The sequence below is a fragment of the Vigna unguiculata genome, chromosome 6 (genome assembly GCF_037176805.1).
Source record: "Vigna unguiculata cultivar grain cowpea cultivar isolate G323 ecotype 2 chromosome 6, ASM3717680v1, whole genome shotgun sequence".
Lineage (NCBI taxonomy): Eukaryota > Viridiplantae > Streptophyta > Magnoliopsida > Fabales > Fabaceae > Vigna > Vigna unguiculata.
Genome location: NC_140797.1, coordinates 8,591,098 through 8,615,151, shown reverse-complemented (window position 1 = coordinate 8,615,151; position 24,054 = coordinate 8,591,098). Strand labels below are relative to the sequence as shown.

Below are 24,054 nucleotides of genomic sequence, written 5' to 3'. Positions count from 1 at the left end.
TTTTATAATAATAAAATTATAAATAGCATATATTTATTAAAAGTTAATAAAGATATATAATGAATATTAATAAATGTGTAATAAATACCAAATATTAAATAAGTAACATACAATAGTAATTATATATTAAATAAACTTAAAATCATAAGAAGAAACAAATAAGTATTATACATTTTTTATAACTATATACATATTTTACTATTCATCTAAAACTGTTATTAACTTTACATAAAATATTTTATACAATATTATTTATATATATATATATATATATATATATATATATATATATATAATTATAAAAATTAATATAGACATATAATAAACGCTAATAAATGCCATACAATAAGTAATAAATACTAAATATCAAATGTTGTGAATTAATTACTATATAAAAAGTAACATACCATAGTTATTACATGTTAAATATATTTTTCAAATTTTATAAAAAAGATTTAAAATCATAAACGAGAAGAAGTCAAATGAACATTCCACATCTTTTCTATGGCATTCGAGATCTTTTGCAGCTAGCACTAGTGTAGGGAAGGGAAATGACAGCGGTGATTTCCAGCTTTTGGCTTCGGGTCTACAACCGCTGCATATACGATCGAGGTAAAAAGCTAGTAGTTTATGCCTCGGTTACAACCCGAGGCATATAAAATATTTACTGCCTCGGTTTCCGCCCAACCGAGGCCTAATGCCTACCAGAAATTCAAAAAATAAAAAAAATTTAATATACTTTCTGCCTCGGGTCTGTATTGACCGCGACAGAAAGTGAACTTTACTGCCTCGGTTCTGGTCTAACCGAGGCATATGGCCATTTAAAAAAAAATTAAAAATTCGAATGATCTTCTGCCTCGGTTTTGGTTACAACCGAGGCATAAAGCTATTTTTTTTTTTTAAATTCTGGTCCTATTTCATTCAAATCTAGCACATTTAACCTGCAAATTTTGAACCAGAAATACAAACCCAGCCAGAAACAATATCATATTATAATTGATGGACTCATTACAATACTTAAATACTATTCATATTGTAGCACTCATTACAATATCATATGCTTTCATAAACAAATATACTAAGTACTATTGTACATTTGAATAATATACTTTGCCAAAGCTATCCTTAAATATTTGATGGACTTGACGGGGATTGATGTACTGGTACCAAATCTCTGCACACAAGAGAATAATTTAAATTAGTATATAAACTAAGCCAAAATTGCATATAAGTATTTCATATAGTGAAATAATTACCGTTTCCCAACCACTTGTGATACGAGCACGTACAATGGTTGATATCCATTGCATTACATAGTAACTGCACTCATATGAGCCGGTTTGTAAATTACACTACAATGAATGCACATTTATAAGTAATTGATGAAGAAAAGAAATTGAATAATTATAATACTATAGACCAAAATAGCAAACCTTGAGGCTCAACCATGCTAGCCTTTTTGTCATAGTAGTTGATTTCCCTAACAACATGCTATGTCCAGCGATTGAACTATGAAAAAGGTAAGGTGTTAAGATACAATTATATAAGAAAGAAAGTTCATAAAATTAAGGTTCTTACCAATCTATAACTTGTCTAAGATGGTTAGGAGGAGGCCTGTGCAAGGAACAAAGCCACACAACAATGTTGTCCTTCATGGAAATTACAACTAGTTGCCAATGATGCCTGCAATAAAACAAAATTCGTTGTTGTACCTTAAAATAATATATTATAATTAGAAATCAACAAATTACACTTACCCAGAAATATAAGGGATAAAATATATTTTCTTCCCTTGTCCAAAGCATTCAGTGACGTATGCTTGAATGTCATCAAATTTATTGCCTACATGAGTGAGTTGGGGGTCTATGAACCCATATACATCACTCAACCCCATATTGTTACTGACACTAAAAATATACCTGGACAAAAACATTTATTTAATATAAGTTACTATATAAATTAATTAAACATAATGAATAGTTTAGATGCTTACATCATCCATAACTGAATAAGGGTAATATTCAGTTCTTCTGTACCCGACGCAAGCTCTAAGACATCTTGCTTATGCAGGTACATTGGGATGTCACTATCTCTCCCAAATACATCAGAATCCCATGGAACTACCATCGGCTTATCACTAATGATGTCAGCAAGCTGGTGTAATGCACCAAGAGGATCGTCCAAAGATATTGGAATCTTCATAGGTTCAGGACTTTCCACTTCATGCGACTATTAGTACATGGAAAAAATAATTTGATTGTGAACATAAATAACATGTAAACTTCAAATGCAAAGTACTATAAGGTGAGTTTGGGGATCCATACCGAAGGGTCAGAAATAGAACCAACTAAATCTTTAGGCCAGGCGAGGAAAGACTGAAATGCCTGTGCCATAGTATATACCTCATCTGTTGGCACAGGAACTAAAGCATCTGGTATAATAACTTCCTCTACAGTGACCTTAACCTCAACATCCTCTAGCTCCATACTATGAAGAACAGTGGTTGCCTCAAATTTTGTTCCACGAGCAACTAGTGTCTTCCCTGTACCATGCAGAACATATAGTTCACATCGATGAGTGTTGTCTGCATCATCCCCTGGTACAGCTGGACCCGAGCAACTCCCCTTTTTGCTTCTACCTGTTAGGGGCACAAAAGGTTCTGGTTGGGGAATTAGTTGCGGAGGGTTGCCATGACCACCAAAATGTTGCTCGAACTGACGCATAACCCTTTCAGTGATTTGTTTTGTCAACCGTTGAGTCAGTTTTTCTTCATACTCAGCACTATGTGTCCATGAAGATTGACTAGAGGAGCCACCAAAAAATTGACGAATGCCGACTCCTGATCCAGCAGCACGCACACGTTCGGGGTGCTCAGGTCGTCCAATTGCAGTAGCAAGAATATCATGACGACCTTCTGGAATGAAAGTACCTTGGGAGCTCTGCTCAACCAAGGAGTCCTACAATATAACACAAGAAAATTAAGAGAAACTCGGTATAAAATGATATTAATGTTTTAGTAAAGTTTTCTCGTGCAGTTTCGGAAGTGTAGGTGCCCGATGATCGTAGGCGGGCTAACTTCCACTTTTGATGACGAGATGGTGGTGAAGGAGGCGCAAGACAATCATCTTCAGAAGGTGGGGGCCTAGATTTTTCTTTTTCCTTCAATATCTTTTCTTCAAGCTTTCTATACCCACCACGAGACAATATGTGTGGGTTTTATTTTTTTTACTTATTGCTTGGGCTTTTGTCCTTATTTCCTGTAACATATAATTGATTTTATGAATTAGTTCAACTTGTAGACAATTTCAACAAATTTTTGAATTCAAGTAAACTAACCTTCCATCGCTCAGATGTACGAGACTCAACAAACTGACGCCAAGTGTCTTCATCAATTGAAGTGTATAGCTCACGTGGATCTTCATTCTTTTTAGATCCATAGACATACCTAGACGTTAGTTTTGTCTTAAAACCACGAAAATCTTCGGCGACTGCTGCCAGACATCTATGTTTAAGTGTCGGCACATTTGGAATATCAAATGTCGTCTGCAATAAAGAAAATGAACATCAATATAATAAAAATATAAATTAAAAAAATTACGTGACATAATTTACCGTTAGATCCTGCCATATCATGTTCCGTTGAACTTCAGACACATGATTGAAACTAGGAGTAAGGATGGATATTTTGTCACGTGCCAGTACTCCTAAATAGCTTCTAAAGAGGTCTCCATTACGACCTGAAGCTTGACCAGTGATGACGTCAATAATGACATGAGTCTTCTTACCTTTAGCTTTTCTCAACATGAGCTTCCTCAATCTAGTGGCTCCTCTGGTGGTTCTCTTTTTAGGCAATTCATCCTCCGATGATGATGATGAAGTCTGATGGTCAGCCATATATCTGTTGTTAAAAGAAAAAAATACAAAAGATTAGTAACAAATAACATATTATTTCACAAAACACGTAAATTTATATAAACAATTCAGATTCATACATAAAGTTATGGATTGGTCATATGTATATTCCCTCATCGTGATCTTCCCGAATTGCTTGTACATCGTCAAGTACTAGGGCCTCATCAAAATTTATCGCTGTTTTAAATGGATGAGTGTCAGCAATATGAAGGTTACTAAAATTCTCTTCATTAACATCAATTTGTTTCTTGCCATGAAGAGCAACAAACCAATGTTCAGTTGCAGGATCTTTTACATAAAAAACTTGAGATGGTTGATGTGCCATGATAAAAGGCTCGTCTCGATAACCCACCTTTCGAAAATCAACTAGAGTCATACCCGATTCATCAATTTTGACACCACTCTTATTATCAATCCACTTACATTTGAAGAGTGGAATAGTGAACATAGTATAGTCAACCTCCCATATCTCTTCTATTACACCATAGTACGTCATTGACCCAATTACCGGATTTTGATCTTTGGATGTGGAAAATTGCAGCGACTCAGCTTCAAGACTCACTCCATTATTTTGTACTGTGATTTTATCATCCAAAGACTTTGTGTAGAATGTGCAATTATTAATTTCATAACCTGTACAAGTTACGACATCAAATTTCAATCCATTTGCTAGCCACATCAAAGTCTCAGAAGATTGTGAATCTTTCAAAACCTCAGATTTAAACCAAGGCATGAACGTTTTGTTATGCTCCATCAACTGTCATTTCTCTGATTGTCTTGGATGTTGTTTCTTTACAATGGCTTTGTGTGCAGAAAAGTAAGGGATCACCTCATCAGTGTTGTTCAATATGTATAGATGTGCTTGCAATAGTTCTGCGCGAGATTTGGTTACCACATTCACACCCCGGATGTTGTTACTTATAGAACACCTGTTCAACCATGATCTAGGAGGAACTCCTATCGAATTTGCTTTTGTCATGTAATCTGAACAAAACTCAATACTTTCTTCTGCTATATACCTTTCAATCATTGAAGCTTCTGGACGATATTGATTTTTCACGTACCCTTTCAAAATCTTCATATAGCGTTCAATAGGATACATCCATCTTAAGTATACTGGCCCACAGAACTTGATTTCTCTTACCAAATGAACAAGCAAATGTACCATAACATCAAAAAAGGATGGAGGGAAAAACATCTCCAGCTGACACAAGATGATAACAATCTCACTTTGAAGGTCATCTAACTTTAAAGGATCGATGACTTTACTACAAATTGAAGAGAAAAATGAACACAAACGAGTTATAGTTTGTCGAACATTTTTTGGCAAAATTCCACGAATAGCCACCGGTAACAATTGTTGCATTAAGACGTGACAATCATGAGACTTCAGGCCAACAAGCTTCAAATCCTGCATTGACACTAAACTCTTAATATTTGAAGAGTATCCTTGTGGTACCTTGACACTTTTAAGACAAAGGCAAAAACTTATCTTTTCTTGTCTAGACATGGTGTAACATGCGGGAGGCAAATAAGTACGCTTACCAGCCTCCCTTGGTGCCAAGTCTTTGCGAATATTCATTTCAAGCATATCCAACCGAGCATTTACTCCATCTTTTGTCTTTCCTTGAATGTTAAGTAGTGTACCAATCAAGCTATCACACACATTCTTCTCCACATGCATTACATCTATGCAGTGCCTAACCTCTAACTTCGACCAATATGGAAGATAAAAAAATATTGATTTTTTCTTCCAAGGGCTCGTTGTAGATGATTTCTTAGAGGTTTTCCCAAATACATGATGTATTTTATTAACTTTTTCATGAATTTGAAAGCCATTCAATGGAATTGGTGCATCATCATTCTTTTGATGTCCATTAAATGATTTTTTTAACCTTCGATAAGGATGATTCGATTGCAAAAATCTTCGATGGCGCATAGATACTGTTTTCCTTCCGTATTTCAATTGATGAGCTGCAGTATTTTCTTCACATATAGGACATGCTTTATGACCCTTGACACTATACCCTGACAAATTACCGTAAGCTGGAAAATCATTAATTGTGCAAAATAACATTGCACGCATCATGAAAGTCTTAGAAGTAAAAGCATCAAATGTTTCAACCCCATCCTCCCACAACATCTTCAAGTCTTCAACTAGTGGACTGAGATAAACATCTATGTCATTTCCAGGCTGTCTTGGACCGGATATCATCATAGACAACATCATGTACTTTCTCTTCATGCAAAGTCCAGGAGACAAGTTGTAAATAAATAATATAACGGGCCAGCAGCTGTGGTTGGTACTTAAATTACCAAATGGATTCATTCCATCAGTAGCTAAACCAAAGCGAATATTTCTACATTCTTCACCGAATTGGGGGAACTCGTGATCAATATTTTTCCATTGCATTGAATCAGCTGGATGACGAAGCAGGCCGTCACATCTTCTCTCATCTGCATGCCATCAAAGGTTTTTAGCGTCTTTTGGATTCGCAAACAAACGCTTAAGTCTAGGTACGATTGGAAGGTACCAGACTACTTTCAAAGCGGGTCCATCCTTTTCTAACTCACCTTTATCTTCATTGTTGATTTTCTCCTTATACCGTGATAAGCCACACTTCAAACACTTTTTCAATCCTTCAAATTCTTTCCTATAGAGTATGCAATCATTAGGACATGCATGTATCCGTTTATACTCCATACCCATCGGACAAAGAATTTTTTTGGCATCATAGTTGCGAGTGGGTAGTGTATTTCCATCTAGAAGCATTTCATTCAACAACACTAATAATTCTGTGAAACTCTTATCGGTCCACCCATTAGTCGCCTTCAAATTCATCAATCTTAACACCGCTGACAACGTTGTAAACTTAGTTGAACCAACATACAATGGAGTCTCTGAATCAGTAGAGATTGTCTCATACACGTGCGCTTGGGCAAAAGCTTCAGCGCCAACATCACGAATCATGTCCTCTAATTTGTCTTCTTCATGTTGATCTTCCACGATGGAATCCACAAAATTTTCAGTTCGGGAGACAGTTGGAAAGTCTATTAATTCGTCATGCCATGTCCATATTGTATAACTTGGAAGGAAACCATCGCAGATAAGATGTTCCCTAATTGTAGTTGCATTCAACTTTCTCGCATTCAAACAATTCACACAAGGACATCTAAACTTCACTTCATCATCACTTCTACCTTCATAACGTTGCGCAAATTGTATAAATTCTTCTACTCCTTTCTCATACTCAACACTGATACGTGGCAAGTAAATCCAGTCTCGATCCATACGTTTATATACTGAAATTGTGTGAACAATTTCAGTAATCTTTAAATGAATGATCACCTCGCTTTTGTATTTAAGGTGTGACCCTATCCCATTCAAGAAGATTCACTTCTTCTAGTTTATTGGTACATATTGATTTTAAAACACATATCTTAAATTTCACGAAATTTCGCCAGCATTTCGCATTGGTCTTCAGGTTACACGAAATGAAAGTGATTATTAACCACAATCAAATATGCACCCAAAGATCAGTACAAAACACAATTGACAAATATTCATGAATATTGAGATATGTATATTAAAATAGACATGCACTAATAAACTATTAAAAAGTGATTAATCTTCTTAAACTGTCCAACCGGACAATTCAAGATTGAATACATTTAAATTATTAGTATTGTCTCCTTTTAAAAAAAATACATATTCTTTAAAAAAAATACTTGGAGACAAGTAAATAATTTTCGTATTCAATCTCAAACGGGAAACTATGGCTAACTCCATGCAACGACAATTTGAGATCAAACAAAATAAATTGATTTACTTTAAAATATAAATAAAAAATATACTAAATAAACAATATACTAAACAATTATAAGCTCATAATAAAATTAAGAACCTAGAGTGTGAGACGTGAGTAGCAATGGAGGAGAATCAATTTTACCCACAGTCGGACAACAGGGATACTACGTCAACACTGTCAAAAGTTTAAAATAAATTCTCATGAAATTGATACATTGATACATACTAACTCCTAGGATCCAAATTATCTCCTAGTACAAACAATCCAAAATTTCTTCCATATTTTTAATAATCTCAAATTCAAGATTGAAAATATAAGAACATACAAGCAATCCAAAAAAATTAAATCCAGCGAATCCAAAAATAATCCAAATCGTAAAAATAAACATACCAAGGAGCGGGGGATTGAATGGAGGCAATGGCAACGGCACCGGAAGAACCTCCTCGAGCTGCGTGCAGTGGTAGTGGAGGCAGACTGAACAGAATTACAGTAGCCGTTGGTGATGGTTGCTCGAAGAACAAACACGTTGCGGCTCCGGTGGCGGTGCACGACTCCTCAAAGGTGCAGCGACGGTGGTGGTTGGTCGAAGAAGAAAAAGAAGTCGCGGCGGTGCGGTGCTACGACGAAACGATGCCCTGTAATGTCGGAGGTGTGCGGGATTGTGGGAGCTCTGCGTCGGAGGTGTGCGGGACGGTGGCGTAGAGCTGTGTTGGTCGTCGGAGAAGGGCGGAGCAGTGCGGTGGTGGTTGGTTGAAGAAGAAGAAGCCGCGGCGGTGCGGTGCAGGCGACGAAACGCTAGCCTGGAGCGTCGGAGGTGTGCAGGACGATGGGAGCTGTGCGTGACGGTGGTGCTGGTCGTCGGAGAAGTGAAGGTTGGCCGGAGAAGATGAAATCACAGAAGAACGGAGATCACTGCACAATGAAGGAATTGGGGTTTTTTAACCCTACGAAGGGATACTGCCTCGGTTATTCGAAACCGAGGCATATTCTACCCTTACTGCCTCGGGTAGGTGCTGAACCGAGGCATATATTACCACTACTGCCTCGGTTATTACAGAACCGAGGCATATTCCTTCAGTAAAAAAAAATAAAAAATTCAAATTAGGGGTCAACGCAGTGGTCAAAAATAATTACGTGTCTCTACTGCCTCGGTTAAGAGAGAACCGAGGCATATTGCATCAGTGAAAAAAATAAATAAATTAAATTAGTGGTCAACGCGTTGAGTCAATTTTTTTTTGGCCATATGCCTCGGTTATTATGACAACCGAGGCATAAAAGTTGAATTTAATTACAAAACTACCACCGCGTGCTTTTATGCAGCGGGTCCGCAGGAACCGAGGCATATACAGCGCTGTAAAAGCTCTAAAATGCACTAGTGTAAAGATGACAAATAAATATGTTCTTGTGCATATTGCCCGAACACATTCTTGTTTTGATGGAAAATCCACACCTTGCCTGCAGTGGCGGAACTTGACCAAAAATTTTAGGGGGGCCAAATTATATTTGTTATATATAAATTATTTTTTTAATTAAAACAAATTAATTTCTTTTAATTAAAAAAAATCAATTTCTTTACATTATTTTTTTTATTCAAAATAAGCACTCATGACAATAGAATCTAAACAATATAACAAATGGATAATTTTCTAAACACATTTGATATGGATCCCATTTTAGATAAGCCCTTCGTACCTCATCAAATTAATTTGGTGGGTATTGCCAAATTTGAAGACGCTTTCCCGGATCATGTTCTAAAGTATTTTCAAATTCATTATATGTAACTTTAGGAACCTTAGAGAGTTGTTTTTCGTTTTCTTCAATATTTGGATTCTCATGAAGTTTCTCAATTTTAGATGACAGATGCATTTTTTTCATCTTCATCACAAGCCTTCCTCTTGAAAAAAGAATCAATTCTTTTACTCTTTATCATAATTTTTCTAATATAAAATTTTCACCTCTCACCTATTTACAAAAAGATAAAATTATGAATAATTAAATCTTAAAAGCAAGACTCAATATTTTAAGAAAATTAATAACTTCTAAATGATTAGCTTCCCTTACCTTAGAGTAGATTCCTAATCTTGTTCTTCCCTTACACAACTTCAAAGCCTAAAATAGCTCTATCTACACAAAGAAGAGTTTGATCAACAATTAAAGCATGATTTTATGATCTCTAACAGATAGAGATATGCCTAGAGCGTAGAAAAGCCACACACAAGAGACAAACATATTGCTTCAAAAATAAAAAGGAAAAGATGAACTTACTCAAAAGAAGAAATTGTTCGGTCCAAAATGTTCCTTAACTCTTCAATTTTGTCGTAGTGCAATTTGATTTTGAAAATAATAAGAAATTGATGGTGAAAATTGAGATGAAAATAAAATGGGAGAAAGAGATGAAGGCACGGAAGAAAGAAACCAAATAAAAAAATTTTAAAAATTATATTTAGAAAAAAAGACATAATTTTTAAATTCTAAAAAAGATTTTTCAAACTAAATTAATATAAATAAGGTAATAATATATAAATAAGTAATAATATATAAATAAAGTAATAATATATAAATATTTTTTTAAAATATATAGAAAATAAAATAAAATAAAAATCAATTAATATAAATAAATAATAATTTATAAAAATTATTTTTTAAATATATAGAAAAAAAAAGTAAAAAAAAAATGGTTGGGGGAGCCGTGGCTCCCCCCTGTCCCTTCCTACGTCCGTCATTGCTTGCTTGGATATAGATATGAGTATGGAGACTACCCGACTTTTTCAATTGGGTATGGAGAAGTAAATATTTGCTTCGTCCTCGTCCCCACACCCCCCATAATACTCATCCTACCATATCATTGTCCATACTTAAATTCTTAAAACACTCATTCTTTCAAGTGACCTTATAATATATATACCCATTAGATTTGGGTACGGGGATGATGATGAATTTTTTCTCTAGGAATGAGTATGGGTTAATTAAACTCGTTCCCATTCATTATCATCCTTATATGCAGTAAAGGTTTTACTTCGTTATTCATTTAACAATGTTATTAACTTCATTTCGAATATTTTAATGAATTTATTATGATTATTATATATATTTATATATTATTAAAATTATAAATGACATATAATTATTAAAAGTTAATAAAGATTTAATAATTATATGTAATAAATGCTAATAAATGTCATATATTATATAATAAATAATAAGTAATAAATATCAAATATTAAATATTATATTAATTGCTACATAAGTAACGATAGTTATTGTATTTAAAATATGTTGTTGACATTTAAAATCATAAATGAGAAGAAACCAAATGAATATTATACATTTTTTTATGACAGTTATAACTATATACATCATATGTTTGACTTTATTATTCATTTAAAAATGTTATTAATTTGACCTTGGATATTTCAATCTATTTATTATATATGTGCATGTGTGTGCATCAAGCTATTGTGTTGGGTAATAGTTGTGAAAAAGATGATCCATATATTGTTGTTTGTTCTGTATTTGTTAAATACTCATGCTACTTATAAAGTTGACGAAAATCCATCTATACTAAAGGGAGATTTGGAGTTGGAGAGAAAACTTGAGCTTATTAATAAGCCTCCTATTAAGAGTATTCATGTATGTCTCAACTTTATGATATTTCATGATATGCTTCCATTAGTTGATATCACACTACATCGTTTAATAATTTCATTTGTATTGCTTTATTTTGAATCTGATAGACAAAGATCGGACACATTGTTGATTGCATTGACATTTTGAAACAACCATCATTTGACCATCCTTTATTAAAGGGCCATAAGTTACAGGTATATAATTAAAACCTCTAATTACAAAGAAATTTCACATTCATTTTCTTTCCAATATTTGGGGTTAACTTTCAACACTTCTTTACCAATGTTTCCATGCTCTCAAACTTGTTTCTTTATTTCTTTTTTTTTTTAGAGAAAACCCAACTTTCAAAATATGACTGGAGAGACAAGTCAGAAAACTTTAGGAACTAAACCCATATTTGGATTGGGTAAGGATGAATGTCCAATGGGGACTGTTCCTATATTGAGAACAACAAAAGAAGACCTTATTAGAGAAAAATCGTTACTTAACGATCATATATTGGTTCATGACCTTCCTGGTGTTCATGTAAGATATTTTTATTAAAGTAGTTTAAAATGTTGGTACTTTATTTTTTTAAAATTATATTCAATCTAATTTTTTCAATTTGGCTATTTATTAAAATATATTTAATTTTTCAGATTGCAGAAGTTTCCCTTAAACCAAATTATGGTCCTTATTACGGAGTCGGAGGTACAAATAGTATTTTTAATCCGCGAGTTGATACCAAGCTTCAAATCTCTATGTCTCATTTATGGGTTCAAAATGGTCCCATAGAATCCACTAACAAAATCTCATTAGGATGGCATGTGAGTTGAAATTTTAACAATTGGCATTTTTTACGTATGTGTGTGTGTATGCATGTGTTCGTGAGTGTGTGTTTGCGTGTGGGTGTGTCTACATGTGTGTGTATATGCGTGACAGTGTGTGTGCATGTGTGTGCTTGTGTTTGAGTGAGTGGATATATGTGTGTGTGTGTGGGTGGGTGTTTTTGTGTATGTGCGTGCGTGCGTGTGTGTGTGTGTGTTGGTGCATACGTTTGTGCATGTGTAATGCATGCAGGCATGTTAGCATGTGTGTATGCGTACATGTGTGCATGCATGTGTGTTAATTAATTACTATTAATTTGAAAAAAGAAAAGAATTTTCTAGTTAATCCAATACACTGCTATCAGGTGATTCCACAACTATATGGTGATTATGCAACCCATTATTATACTTCATGGACGGTAAGAATATATCATTACATTTTTTTATACTTAGTTTATAGAAATGAATTATAGATGTACTCCCTTAATAAATATTTCTTACTTAGTGAAGGATATTTTTTTCTCTTTAATTTCGTGTATAAGGATATAATTAAGTCCTTAGTATATATCCTAAATAAATTTGAATTAATTAATGTATCATATTAATATCATTATTCAAAATTTGTTATGGTGTTAAAAATTTACAGTCAGACAACTACAAGAAGACAGGATGCTACAATATTCGATGTGCAGGTTTTGTTCAAACTAACAAAGAAATTTATCTTGGTGTACCCCTAGACCCCGTTTCTCATTATGGAGGACCAATTTATGAGTCTCCCTTTTCTATTTCTCAGGTCATAATCGTTGTATATAACTTTCACTATAATAAAAACATAAAATTAGATTTACCTCATATGGGATTAATATATTTTGATTTCTTGAATAAACTTTTTTAATTGAATTCATATAGTGAAAAAAGAGTTAATATTGTATGGTAGACACAATTAACACTAAGCATGATATATATTTTTTTCATAAAATTATGTGTATGTTTTCAGGATCATGTGACCAAAAATTGGTGGATAAGTATAGAAAATAAATTTATTGGATATTTTCCAGCGAAATTGTTCTCAAACATGAGCTCAGCTGATCAAGTAGGGTGGGGAGGAAGAACAAGAACTCATCCTGGTACTCAAAGTCCTCAAATGGGGTCTGGACATTTTCCTCATGATGATAATCCTAGGCATGCTTGTTACTTTAAACTAGTTTCGATTCAAGATAATGAAAGAAAAACTCATGGAGCTAAAGTATATGAAACCCATTCCTTCACTGATAATCCCATGTGTTATGATGTTAGATACTATGGAGATCAAGGACCCTACTTTGGTTACGTCCTCCAATTTGGAGGACCCGGTGGGAATTGTGGCAATTAATTTTATTTTCCATTAAAATTTAAATGAAGTTAAGAAAAACAATCATGATTTCGAATAAACTACTATTATGATATCTTTTTTTGCAATGGTAGATTAATATTGTTATTTTTCATCTTTTAATTTAGTTTTGAAATATGTTGCAAAACTTTTGTTTATAGGTAGACAATTATACCAATATTTCTTTGTCCATAACCGACGAATTTTATTAATGTCAGTTACTCAGAAATATTAAATATATCTCCCACCAATGGATTTTTATGTATTTACATTACTTCACAATAAAGTTATAATTTATATGTTATATTCTTTTAGATTTCAAATTTTCGTAATTAACGAAATATTTTGACAATTGTCATTTTAAAGGTGGACATTCAAAGTTCATTTCTTCAAAACCCTTCTCTAAAAGTTTAAAATGTTACATGTCTACTAATGGTTGGATTCTCATTGTGCATTAATGATGGGTTTTCTTGATTTTTGAGTATGTTACATCAATTGGCGGCTACCGTTCCATCTATCTATGCCACACTAGCCATGGTACATTTACTACACCACTCTTGCCAACACTATCAATAGTGTTAATAAGTGGCTTGATATATCCAACCTAATTCTTGAAAGGATCATTATCCACTTTCATTGATTTTTCTTCAAACTTGAGCCTACCTTGCTCAATTTCATCTAGAATGGTATTTTTGAAATGTACACAGTTACTAGTCATATGACAATAAGTATGATGAAACTTGCAATACTTTTTCCCTTTCATATGTTTCATATAAGGTAATTGTTAAAGTATACATGTCTTCACAATCAATAAGGTTTTTATGATAACAAAATACTCTACCAGACGAGTAAGTCTCTACTCAGAGGTGAAAGTGTGGTTAGACGTTAAAAGAGAGCATCTAATGGAATTAGTGAGGATGAGAAATTGATCAATGTTGTTTGAAGATCAAAATATATGATGGGTAGTATTGCTTGCAATTGCTCAATTGATTTATACTATATATTGCATGTGTAAATGAAAGCAATAAGTTTGGATAATGCAAAAGCCAAATCTAAAGCATTAGATGAGTCTAAGGATTAGACAAGTCAAGGTGTTAGACGATTCTAATTGTAGAAATCATTACGTAAATGCATTAGATGACCCAAATTTCTAGACAACCTAAGTCATTTTGTTATATGACTAAGGTGTTAGATGAGTAAGGTGTTAGACGATTCAAGAAAAATTCAAGTCATTAGACGGCTAAGGCATTAAACGATCCTAGAGAACTGAAGTCATTAGATGAATCGAGTGTCAGAAGATTGTGTCATTAGATGAGTAAAAACAACTTAAGTCATTAAACGACCTAAGTATTAGATGACCTTTAATGTTGTCACTTTTATGACATTCTTTGATGATCTGAAACAGGTGTTTGATCTTTGATTATTCATACAAATTAACATATTGATACAAGTAATTGAAATATAGATTATATGATATGAGTTACAACGAGTACTATCACTCTGGAATAAAAAAGTGTTTGAATAAAACATTTTAAAGAAATTAATATTGAGAAATATTTCATGAATGAATTGTTTAATTGAATGAAATATATTGTTGCTCTAACAATTTAAATGCAAAACCAAGATGCACAATGTTTCCTTAACATGAAAATTTGTGAATGTTAAGGAAGAATTCAAAATCAAGTTTGAGATTGATCCCAAAAGGAAAAACGATATCCTAAAGAGCATCAACTAATTCAGAGTTAAAGTCTTGAATAATGACATTGAAGATAAAAACTGAAGAATCAAATCAAAGAATTGATCAAGTCATTCCATATCATGAAGTTTGCAATGAAGAGTTGCAATTCAATGTCTGATAAACTTCTAGCCCGTAAAGATTTATTCAAACTTGATTTCCTCACTAACTAATATAGTATAATGATCAACCAAGGATCAAACATAGGTAAGCAATTGAACTTTGAATGATTCTTGAATATGCTTTGTGAAATGGAGGAAATCTAATAAAAGTAAACTAAAATGAATATACTTTAAATGGAACTACAATGAACTAGAAATGGTATGAATGTGTATGTATGCAAAGTGTTTTACAGGATTATCAAGTAAACTAAAATGCACATATGGTGTTTGATGAAATGTCAAAATGAGCAAGGTATGTGAACTATGCAATGGGAATAACCCACACACAATCTAAACATGTGAGATGCTCCCAATGCATGTATTAAACTAAATGAAGCTACTGGAAATGAAATTGAATGGTGATATGCAAAGAATCTAATCATGAATGAATATACATGAAAGTGTTCATAGCTAGATACAAGACATGCTCAAATTTCATCAAAGAATGAATGAAATAGTGATGTTAAGATGCAAAATGATGCAAATGAACCTCTATTGAATATAGAAACAAGAATCACGAGAAATGATTAAGTAGAACTCAGAATCCCTATTTATAAACCTTAATTGTATTAATGAAGAAATGCGCGAACATGAAATTAAATGCAATGAATCACGAATTGGATGCAGAAATGGATCGAAAACATTATATATAACATCCAAAAACTCCACCCTATACTAAGTGACTAACTAATCATGACCAACCACCTAGGTAGCACGTTGCCCAACTGTAGCCACTCCTTGGAACAAGTCACCTTGGTAAATGTGTGTGTACATTAGAGCTCATTCACCTCTTGCAACAAGTAACACATCTAGTTGTGAGACAACTCATCAATTGCCTCCAAATCCACTCATCGCGTGCATCCTCCAAGGATGATCTTTGATTCCTTCCAACATTTCATCTTGGCAACAACTCACTTTGGCATTTGGAATGACTTTGAAATATTGCCAAGCTAGCTTCCCTGAATTCAGAATCTGAAAAACAAGTTAGCACTCACAACCCAAAACTATGTTAGAAACTAAAACTACATTAGTGAACTATATAAGAAAAAAACTAAAATTAAAATTTCCATGGAGCTTTTGATCATCTTTCAACCATCTCAAGGTTAGCAAAAATGTGATTCAATGGTTTTAAGCTTTCCACACAAATGTCAATTGGATTTGAAATTCAAAAAGTCAACTTTGGTAAACTCTTCAGCAAAAAGTCAAGTTTGAGTATTTTTCTGCATTTTTGGTTGATTCAGATTCTCCCATGGCTTTATCTAATCACTTGAATGCTATTCTTGATCCTCTTTTCTGTATTACACTCAAAAGTCTCAAATTGATGTTAGTCACACTAAACTCTTCCTAATAGCTTCTAAACTAGACCAGAAACTCTACTCCTAAGCCTTTGTATCTAAACTAAGATGCTATGAACCTATTTATGAATTTGTCCTATATGTTAGACTAGACCATCCTAATAGTATCCTAAGGTTTACACTAAAAATGTGCTAAAATTAACTAATTAAGATATTTTTGTAAAACTAGCCTAAAAACCTAACTAAACTAATTTTAAGCTAATAACTCCTAAGTAAAATCTTAAACCTACCCAAAATAGCACAAATAGCGAAAAAAAACTCTAGAGATTAGGGACTTATCAATGTCTCAACTACTACCTGAAGCAATAATGACGACTGAGCCATAGATGATGAATATGAACAAGAGAAAAAGAGAAAGAAAATATGCTATGAAATTTTCATACCAATTGTATCTTGGAGAAATTGGGTGAGAGCTTGATTGTTGTAATATCCTTCATTGAGTGAAGTTATAAACTGTGAGCTTTGTTGTATACTCCTACCAAGAGAGTGTCATCGACTTATTGTTGTAATTAAGAGTTCTTGATCTTAAAGGGAGATTAAGAATGATACCTCGAGAGGTTTATAGTTAGTCTGCCAAGAAAGGTTTGTACTTGTGTACCTGGAGGGGTTGGAACTCATGTAACTTGGAAAGAGTGATACTCGTTACTGATCAAAGTTGTTTATTAGTGGAAATTCTTAAGCATTTTTCTAAAGAGTCTAGATGTAGCCCTAGTGAAGGTGAACTTGATAAAGACCCATTTTCAATATTTTATAAGTTATGGTGTTGAGGTGATTAAGAAAGCTCAAGAAAGATTCCTACTGGACATTACGATAGACAAGGTTATCTTGATGTGAAGGTTTACTTATAAGAGATTTAGAGAAAAAGATAATTCAATTAAATGAAACTAAAATCGAGAACCCAAAGATGAACATAAATGCAAAATTGAAATGAACATTAGATGAACAAAAAGAGAATAAGCATGGAGTAAAAGATGAAAGACTTGAATGGGTAAGTGTCTAATGGTGATGGCACGCCACTTGAGTGGGCACAAGGCTCACCATACTTAAGATTAGTTGTGCATTGATAAACTCTACTTGCCTCAAGTTTATACAAATATTGATAAACTCAAGATTAATAGTTTTCCCCTTAAATTTAGTGTAAAGTCATCCAATAATCAATCCAACGATTGAGCAATCAATTAAATAGTTATAGTGTGTGATGTAATTTGAGTGAGGAAAAATAACTAATTGTACTCAAACTATTTAAAATATGTACTATAATCTAAACTAAGGATGAATGTGATCTAAATCTAACTAAGCTACTGATGTTGTACCTAAACTGATACTACACACTGTGAACTCTATGTTTTTTTAGCTCCTAATTGAATACGTAATGTATGATGTAAGATTAAGAAAATTAAATAAATAAATAAATATTTATTTAATAAAAGTGAATGAAGGGATCTATGTAGTAATTAATGCAGAGAGTTATGAAAAGGAGTAATGGTAGCTCAAGTGGTTAAGCATGTGGGTTGGTGTTGAGAGAACTTGGGTTTGAGTCTTGTGAATGCCATTAGTGTGATGTTTTAACTATTTAATCTGTTTTGTGTATATACATGGACACGTGGCACAGTGTCATAATTATATATGCATGATATGCCAAGAAAAACATGTAATGTGTAACATCCCAGTCGGAAATTACTAATTTAAATAAGATAAAGTAGAAAGAAAATCAAACTGCATTTATTACAACTCCTCTTTCCAAAACACACATGCGGGAAACATGCTACGGACCACATTACATAACGCCATACTACATGTTTCCACGAACCTCCCTGCTCGTGGTCTTGTCTATACGAACCTCCCCGCCTGCAGTCCAACACACGTGATCTAACAGCTAAGAACCTCCTTGCTCACAGTAGCCTTCAAGTGTGAGCACAAAACATAGAACTTCCCCGCTCGTATCCTCACATCAGAGCATCATAATGTGAACCTCCTCGTTCATTTTATCACGTGTTCACCACCAGCCATGAACCTACCTGCTCATGACACAGTCAAGCATCTCCTGGTCCAAGCCCAACATAAAAAACACGCAAAACACAAGCCAACAGAACCCACTACTCTTTGCGCTATTGCCTGACTGCCTAAGCACCACCAAGCGACAAGCCAACGCACACCGACTAGTTGAACCCTCTCGCCGCTAGACGCTAAACACAAACAAAGCCACTATCTTAGTGGCTATCACCTAATGGTTCAATCGTCATTGCTAGGCGCCACTCGCTCCAGGGACATCCCTAGTACTCTTATCGCTTGGCGACCACCACTGTGTCGCCAGGTGCTATACCAGTAACAACCCATTGCTGGTTTAGCATCCCTAAACAGGTTACATTCAATCCTACTCTTACAATTATGCATGTCCACAATCAAGAATGTGTGTGTGTGTAGTCGCCCAACAACTAGATCTTGCAGCCCAACAAATGTACACCAGAGACGTAGGAAACCACCGCCCGACGGTCCCTACTGCACGAAAAATAGTGTAATTACACTAGTGTTTGCATCGCCTGGTGGAGCCAACCTTATCGTCAGGCGGTTCATCACAAAAACCCAAAAATGGGTCCAACTCTCATGCATCGTCTAATGCGTCTTCAAAACTGCCAGGCAGTTTCTGGAAAATTTCCAGAAACTTGAAAATAATGCATGAAAATGAATGAAAAAGGCACCACGCATACATCAAGGCATACAAAAACATTATAGTAAATTTAAAACAATCATCGTAGGTCCCTTAACCTAAATTCCTCGCTTCCAATTGCGAGTATGATCCTTGATGATTAGCACAACTCCCACTTCTTGAGTCTTTTACTTTTCCACGTTCAACATCTCCCAATTCCCTCTTGGCTCTCTCTTTTCAGTGCAATTTGATTGAATGTATCAAAAGGTCTCTACCTCACCCTTAACTCACTATTATTCTCCCATCACAACCTTAACTTTAATGGCTTTAATGATTAAAATGAAATTAGCATTAACAAAGAGCTTAATGATCATTGTATTACTGTTTTATGATAGTTTTCTAGCCTTCTTGGTTGCCCCCTTTGACGACTAGGGTTTCAGACCTTTCCCATGCATGCCAAAATTAATTTCAGCAAAAAGAAAGCCTAATTTGTGTTTAGCAAGGTTGGAACACACTACCATCCAATTCCAAAGCAAGTACACAACCAATTCATGTTTCATGATAATTCCTATAAATCTAGGATTTTATAATCACTCATCATAATCAATACGGAACGGGGAGGTTCGTATTGGATGTACTCTTGTGTGGGGATACAAGCGGGGAGATTCGTATGTTCCATGCTCATACTTGAGGCTGTTATGAGCAGGTAGGTTCATAACAGGTGTTCACACGTGTTGGACTACGAGTGAGAAGGTTCGTAGAGTTGGACCACAAGTGTGCATGTTCGTGGAAGCATTGGAATCCCTAAGATCAAGGTTGAGTATGTACTGATCTCATATAGGGAAGGTTGATGATATTGAGGGTTTTACACAACTTTGGATGATGGCTTTGGGTGTGAGACATGCTAAGACCCATTTATGAGTGGTGGCTCGTAATGGATTGTAAACACGTGGCGATCACGAGTGGTAAGTCGGTGATGTTGGAAATGTTGTGTGAGCATACGAGTGGGAGGCTTGTATTGGCTAGCTCCACTTGATTGTCACTCACGAGTAGGAGGTCAGTGATGTTGGTAATCCTGTGTGAGAATATGGATGGTGGTTCGTATTGGTTAGCTCCACTTGGTTGTTATGGATGGTGGTTCGTAATGTTATATTTCCACACGTGTTGGGCTACTAGTGGCAGGCTCGTAGGGGTTGGACCATGAGCGGTAGGATCGTGGCAACATGTCTCATCTTAAGGTCAATGTCAAAGTGTGTAGAATCTGGATGAACATGTTGGGAGGCCATGATTGCTTGTGCATAAGGATAAAAGTTCTTAGAAGGGGTTTTAGGATAAGTTAAAATGCTTTGGGTGAGGGTTTTATGATATCATTCTTTATGCAAGTTAATTATATTAATCTCACCCTTTCTGCTTGTGTTTGGTAATAATCGTGTAACTTGTTACATGGGAGCAGATGATCTTATAAGTGACGATGTTGATGTATAGAGACGGAGAGGGGCTAGCTTGAGAAATGTTTTTTAAAAACCATGTTATATATTTTATAAATGGTTAATTACGGTTTTAGAACTTTGGATTTTGTAATGTTTAAGGTTGAAGTATGGATTTGAATTACGCGTGAATAATAAAGTTTTATGAAACCTTTATGGATTTTAATGTAATTTTGGAGCTTTGATGTATTTAATAAATTTTGAATTTTCCCGCGTTTTGTAAAAGTGATTTTATTAATTGCAGTTCTTTTTTTTTTTTATTTAAACTAGTAATATATGGCGAGAATGTTACAACAACATACATGTTGAGTCCCAAAGTGCTAAAATTTTTTAAGCTTAAAAACATTCTTTTAAGGCCAAATTTTGGACATATTTTGTGTAAATTAGATACTTAGTCTTTAGTTTGCATTTTCTTTTAACTAGTAATTTTTCGCTTATTCTATTAATAATATAAAGAAAAGTAGTGTGTTAAATTTTCTTTGCTTCATTAGTCCTAGTCTAATCTTAGTCCAACTCGTGGTCCCTCCATCTACCAGCCACCACCTATAGATCACACACAGGAATTATCCAGTCACAGACTAAATCTGTAACACCGAGTGGAGCTCCCCAATACGGACCATAATTCGTATTCATCACAAGACTACTAATTTCACTGACTCCGACCGTGAAAGGCAATCGAGTGAACCATCTATACTAGCCACAACTAGCACACTCACATTGGAATATCAATACCATCAGGCTACAACCTAGAATGACCTCGTGTTTAACTCCTTAGTACAAACTACAACTCGTAAAGGGCCCTCAACAAGTCATTTCCTCAAGACCTCATTCAAAGTTGTGTAAAATCCTCCAACGCAGCCTCCCTTTGTACGCATTACCGCTTGGCGCATCTCCAATGTCGGCAAGTGAAATCTGGTTCTAGATCACATGGCAGGGACTACACGCCGCTAGGCGCCATGCACCTCCAGAGCTTTTTGTCTGACAGTTGTCGCCTGGCAAAAAAATTCCTACTACCAAGCGCTACGTGATTCTAGTGGCCTCTTCTTTGGCCGCTATCGCTTGGCAAAACCCTCCTTGCCGCCAAGAGTTGTGCGTTCCAAGGACTTCCCAAGTTCCTTCTACTACCTGGCGGTTTCCCTTCTACTGCTAGGCGCTATACCAGTAGCATGACAACTATTGGTTTAGCAACCCCAAATCTGGTTTTTACACCTCAAACAACCTAGGCACACATCCAAGATGCATAAAATAATCCAGAAGTAGAATACACACTAACTTATACCATCATCCTCATATATCACTTCCTATAATTTCTTTAATTAAAATATTCCAATTATTTAACTTTGATAAGAAAGGAATAATGTTTATAATAGTTGACAACAACAACATTCCACTTTTATAGTAGTATTCTTATATTCCATCATTGTACCCTTTCTAAGTCACCCAATATATGTATATTCCAATGATTTATACATTTAGGTATGTATGCAATCCCCTTAGAATTATCACTTAAACCAGGAGAGAATAATCCCGCTTGTAGGCAAAGATACAAAGACAACCACTGCAACATATCATAAATCATACCAACTTCCCTAATTTTACCAAAACTACACCTGCATTATTTCCTACAATCAAACTCTCAATTTCCAAGTCAAGTTACCCATAACTCTCCAAGCCTCTTAGTGTGTGGAAACCACAATAGTCTTATTCTTCCAGTTTTATCCTATTACTACAAGCATGATTCCAATTAAACCCCAAAGATATTCCCTAGATCACTCCCCACACCATCAGCCAAAAAATTGCAGGTCACTGGTCATCACCTGGCGGCACATAGCTTGCCGTTAGGCGGTGCATCAAGTTCTGGGTAAAATCCCAGATTTTTCCTGCCTATGAGAACCTTATAATTTCCCCCACACTATGATCCAGACATTTAATATCACAATCAAATCTTAATTAAATTTCTAGCAAGCACACACCTTCAATTGAGTGATTCCATTACCAAATAAATAAAATTGGGAACCTAATTTCTCATTTGACATTCATTCCCATCCCTTTTCAAACCCCACATCTCTTGTAAGCATCCAAACATCAAAATCACCATCAATGATAGGAAAATTCCAACAATAACATAAAATCATCATTCCAATGTGCGTAAGAAACTTGACAACCATTCATGATATCTTAGAATCCGTAAAAAACAAAAGAAACTACCCAATCCCACTCAAGTCGCCAGCGGCAGTTCATCACCGTCAAGTGGTTCATAGAAACCCAGAAACTCAGTTTCTTGAACAAGAGTCGCCTAACGGCTTTGAAGGCCCGCCAAGCGGTTTTTGGAAAATTCCCAGAAATGCAACATAATTAGAAATTTATAGAGAAAAATAAGTACTCATGCATCCATTCTATCATGCAATCACAACAAATTAAATCAAAGTACAACTACAACTCCCCTAACCTGGTCGTCTTGCTCCAAGAGTGCTCCTAGGCTTCCTCCTTGATCCAAAATCGTCCTTTCTTTGATCTTTATCCATAAAACCCTCTCCAGCCCTCACTCTTTAGATTACCATATCAACGTTCTTCCACCCCTCCTTTAGTTGGTATGTGAATTTCACCCCTCAATTCCCTCTCTCCCTTCTTTTTCCAACCAAAATTAAATAAAATTATAAAATACGAAAATCCATTAAACCAGAGTTAATGGTCATTTAAATGCCATTATTTCTATAGTTTTTCCAGCCCTTCCATTTTCCCACTATGATGGCTAGGGTTTCTGGACATCTTTACTCAGAACCTAAAATAATCTGAACACAAAAAGAATTATTTCATGTTCACCAAGGTTCGAACACACAACCACCCAGTTATCAAGCCACTGCATAACCAATCAACCAATTCATGTTTTATACTAATTAATACTCATTTATGTTTATATTATTACACCTCATGGTTAAACATCCATGAAAAATAATAAAACCAAGTACTCTTAACCACTTGAGCTAGTACTATTCATTTTCTTATTTCTCCGCATTAATTAACTTAGGGATTCCCACCCTCTCATTAATTAAATAAATATTTATTTATTCATTTAATTTTCCTAGGTCTTACAGTTGTCACTTGAGCTCTAGGCTCACGACAAGACAAGGAGAGGAACACTCTCA

The 24,054-nt window shown here is 34.7% G+C and overlaps 2 protein-coding genes and 1 pseudogene across 4 annotated transcripts; 1 reads left to right on the top strand and 2 right to left on the bottom strand.

The window, feature by feature from the left end:
* Nucleotides 1–978: 978 nt before the first annotated feature.
* LOC146885485 (uncharacterized) lies at nucleotides 979–3,894 on the bottom strand. The gene is made up of 8 exons (XM_085674950.1): nucleotides 3,613–3,894; nucleotides 2,325–2,957; nucleotides 1,994–2,229; nucleotides 1,758–1,919; nucleotides 1,579–1,683; nucleotides 1,434–1,509; nucleotides 1,257–1,352; nucleotides 979–1,174 (listed from the first exon to the last, which is right to left on the bottom strand). Exons 1-8 carry the CDS (start codon nucleotides 3,892–3,894, stop codon nucleotides 1,079–1,081), a joined length of 1,686 nt encoding a protein of 561 aa, XP_085531076.1. The 3' UTR covers nucleotides 979–1,078.
* A 115-nt stretch (nucleotides 3,895–4,009) lies between these two features.
* On the bottom strand, nucleotides 4,010–7,204 carry LOC146885484 (uncharacterized; annotated as a pseudogene).
* A 3,983-nt stretch (nucleotides 7,205–11,187) lies between these two features.
* LOC114189244 (protein neprosin-like) lies at nucleotides 11,188–13,599 on the top strand. 3 transcript variants are annotated; one of them, XM_085675316.1, is made up of 7 exons: nucleotides 11,188–11,351; nucleotides 11,456–11,542; nucleotides 11,679–11,873; nucleotides 11,987–12,154; nucleotides 12,520–12,573; nucleotides 12,801–12,947; nucleotides 13,152–13,599. In XM_085675316.1, exons 1-7 carry the CDS (start codon nucleotides 11,205–11,207, stop codon nucleotides 13,524–13,526), a joined length of 1,173 nt encoding a protein of 390 aa, XP_085531442.1. In that variant the 5' UTR covers nucleotides 11,188–11,204; the 3' UTR covers nucleotides 13,527–13,599. The 3 variants fall into 3 exon arrangements, with proteins under 3 accessions (XP_085531442.1, XP_085531443.1, XP_027933766.2); XM_085675317.1 differs by lacking the exon at nucleotides 12,520–12,573; XM_028077965.2 differs by lacking the exon at nucleotides 12,801–12,947.
* Nucleotides 13,600–24,054: the final 10,455 nt, after the last annotated feature.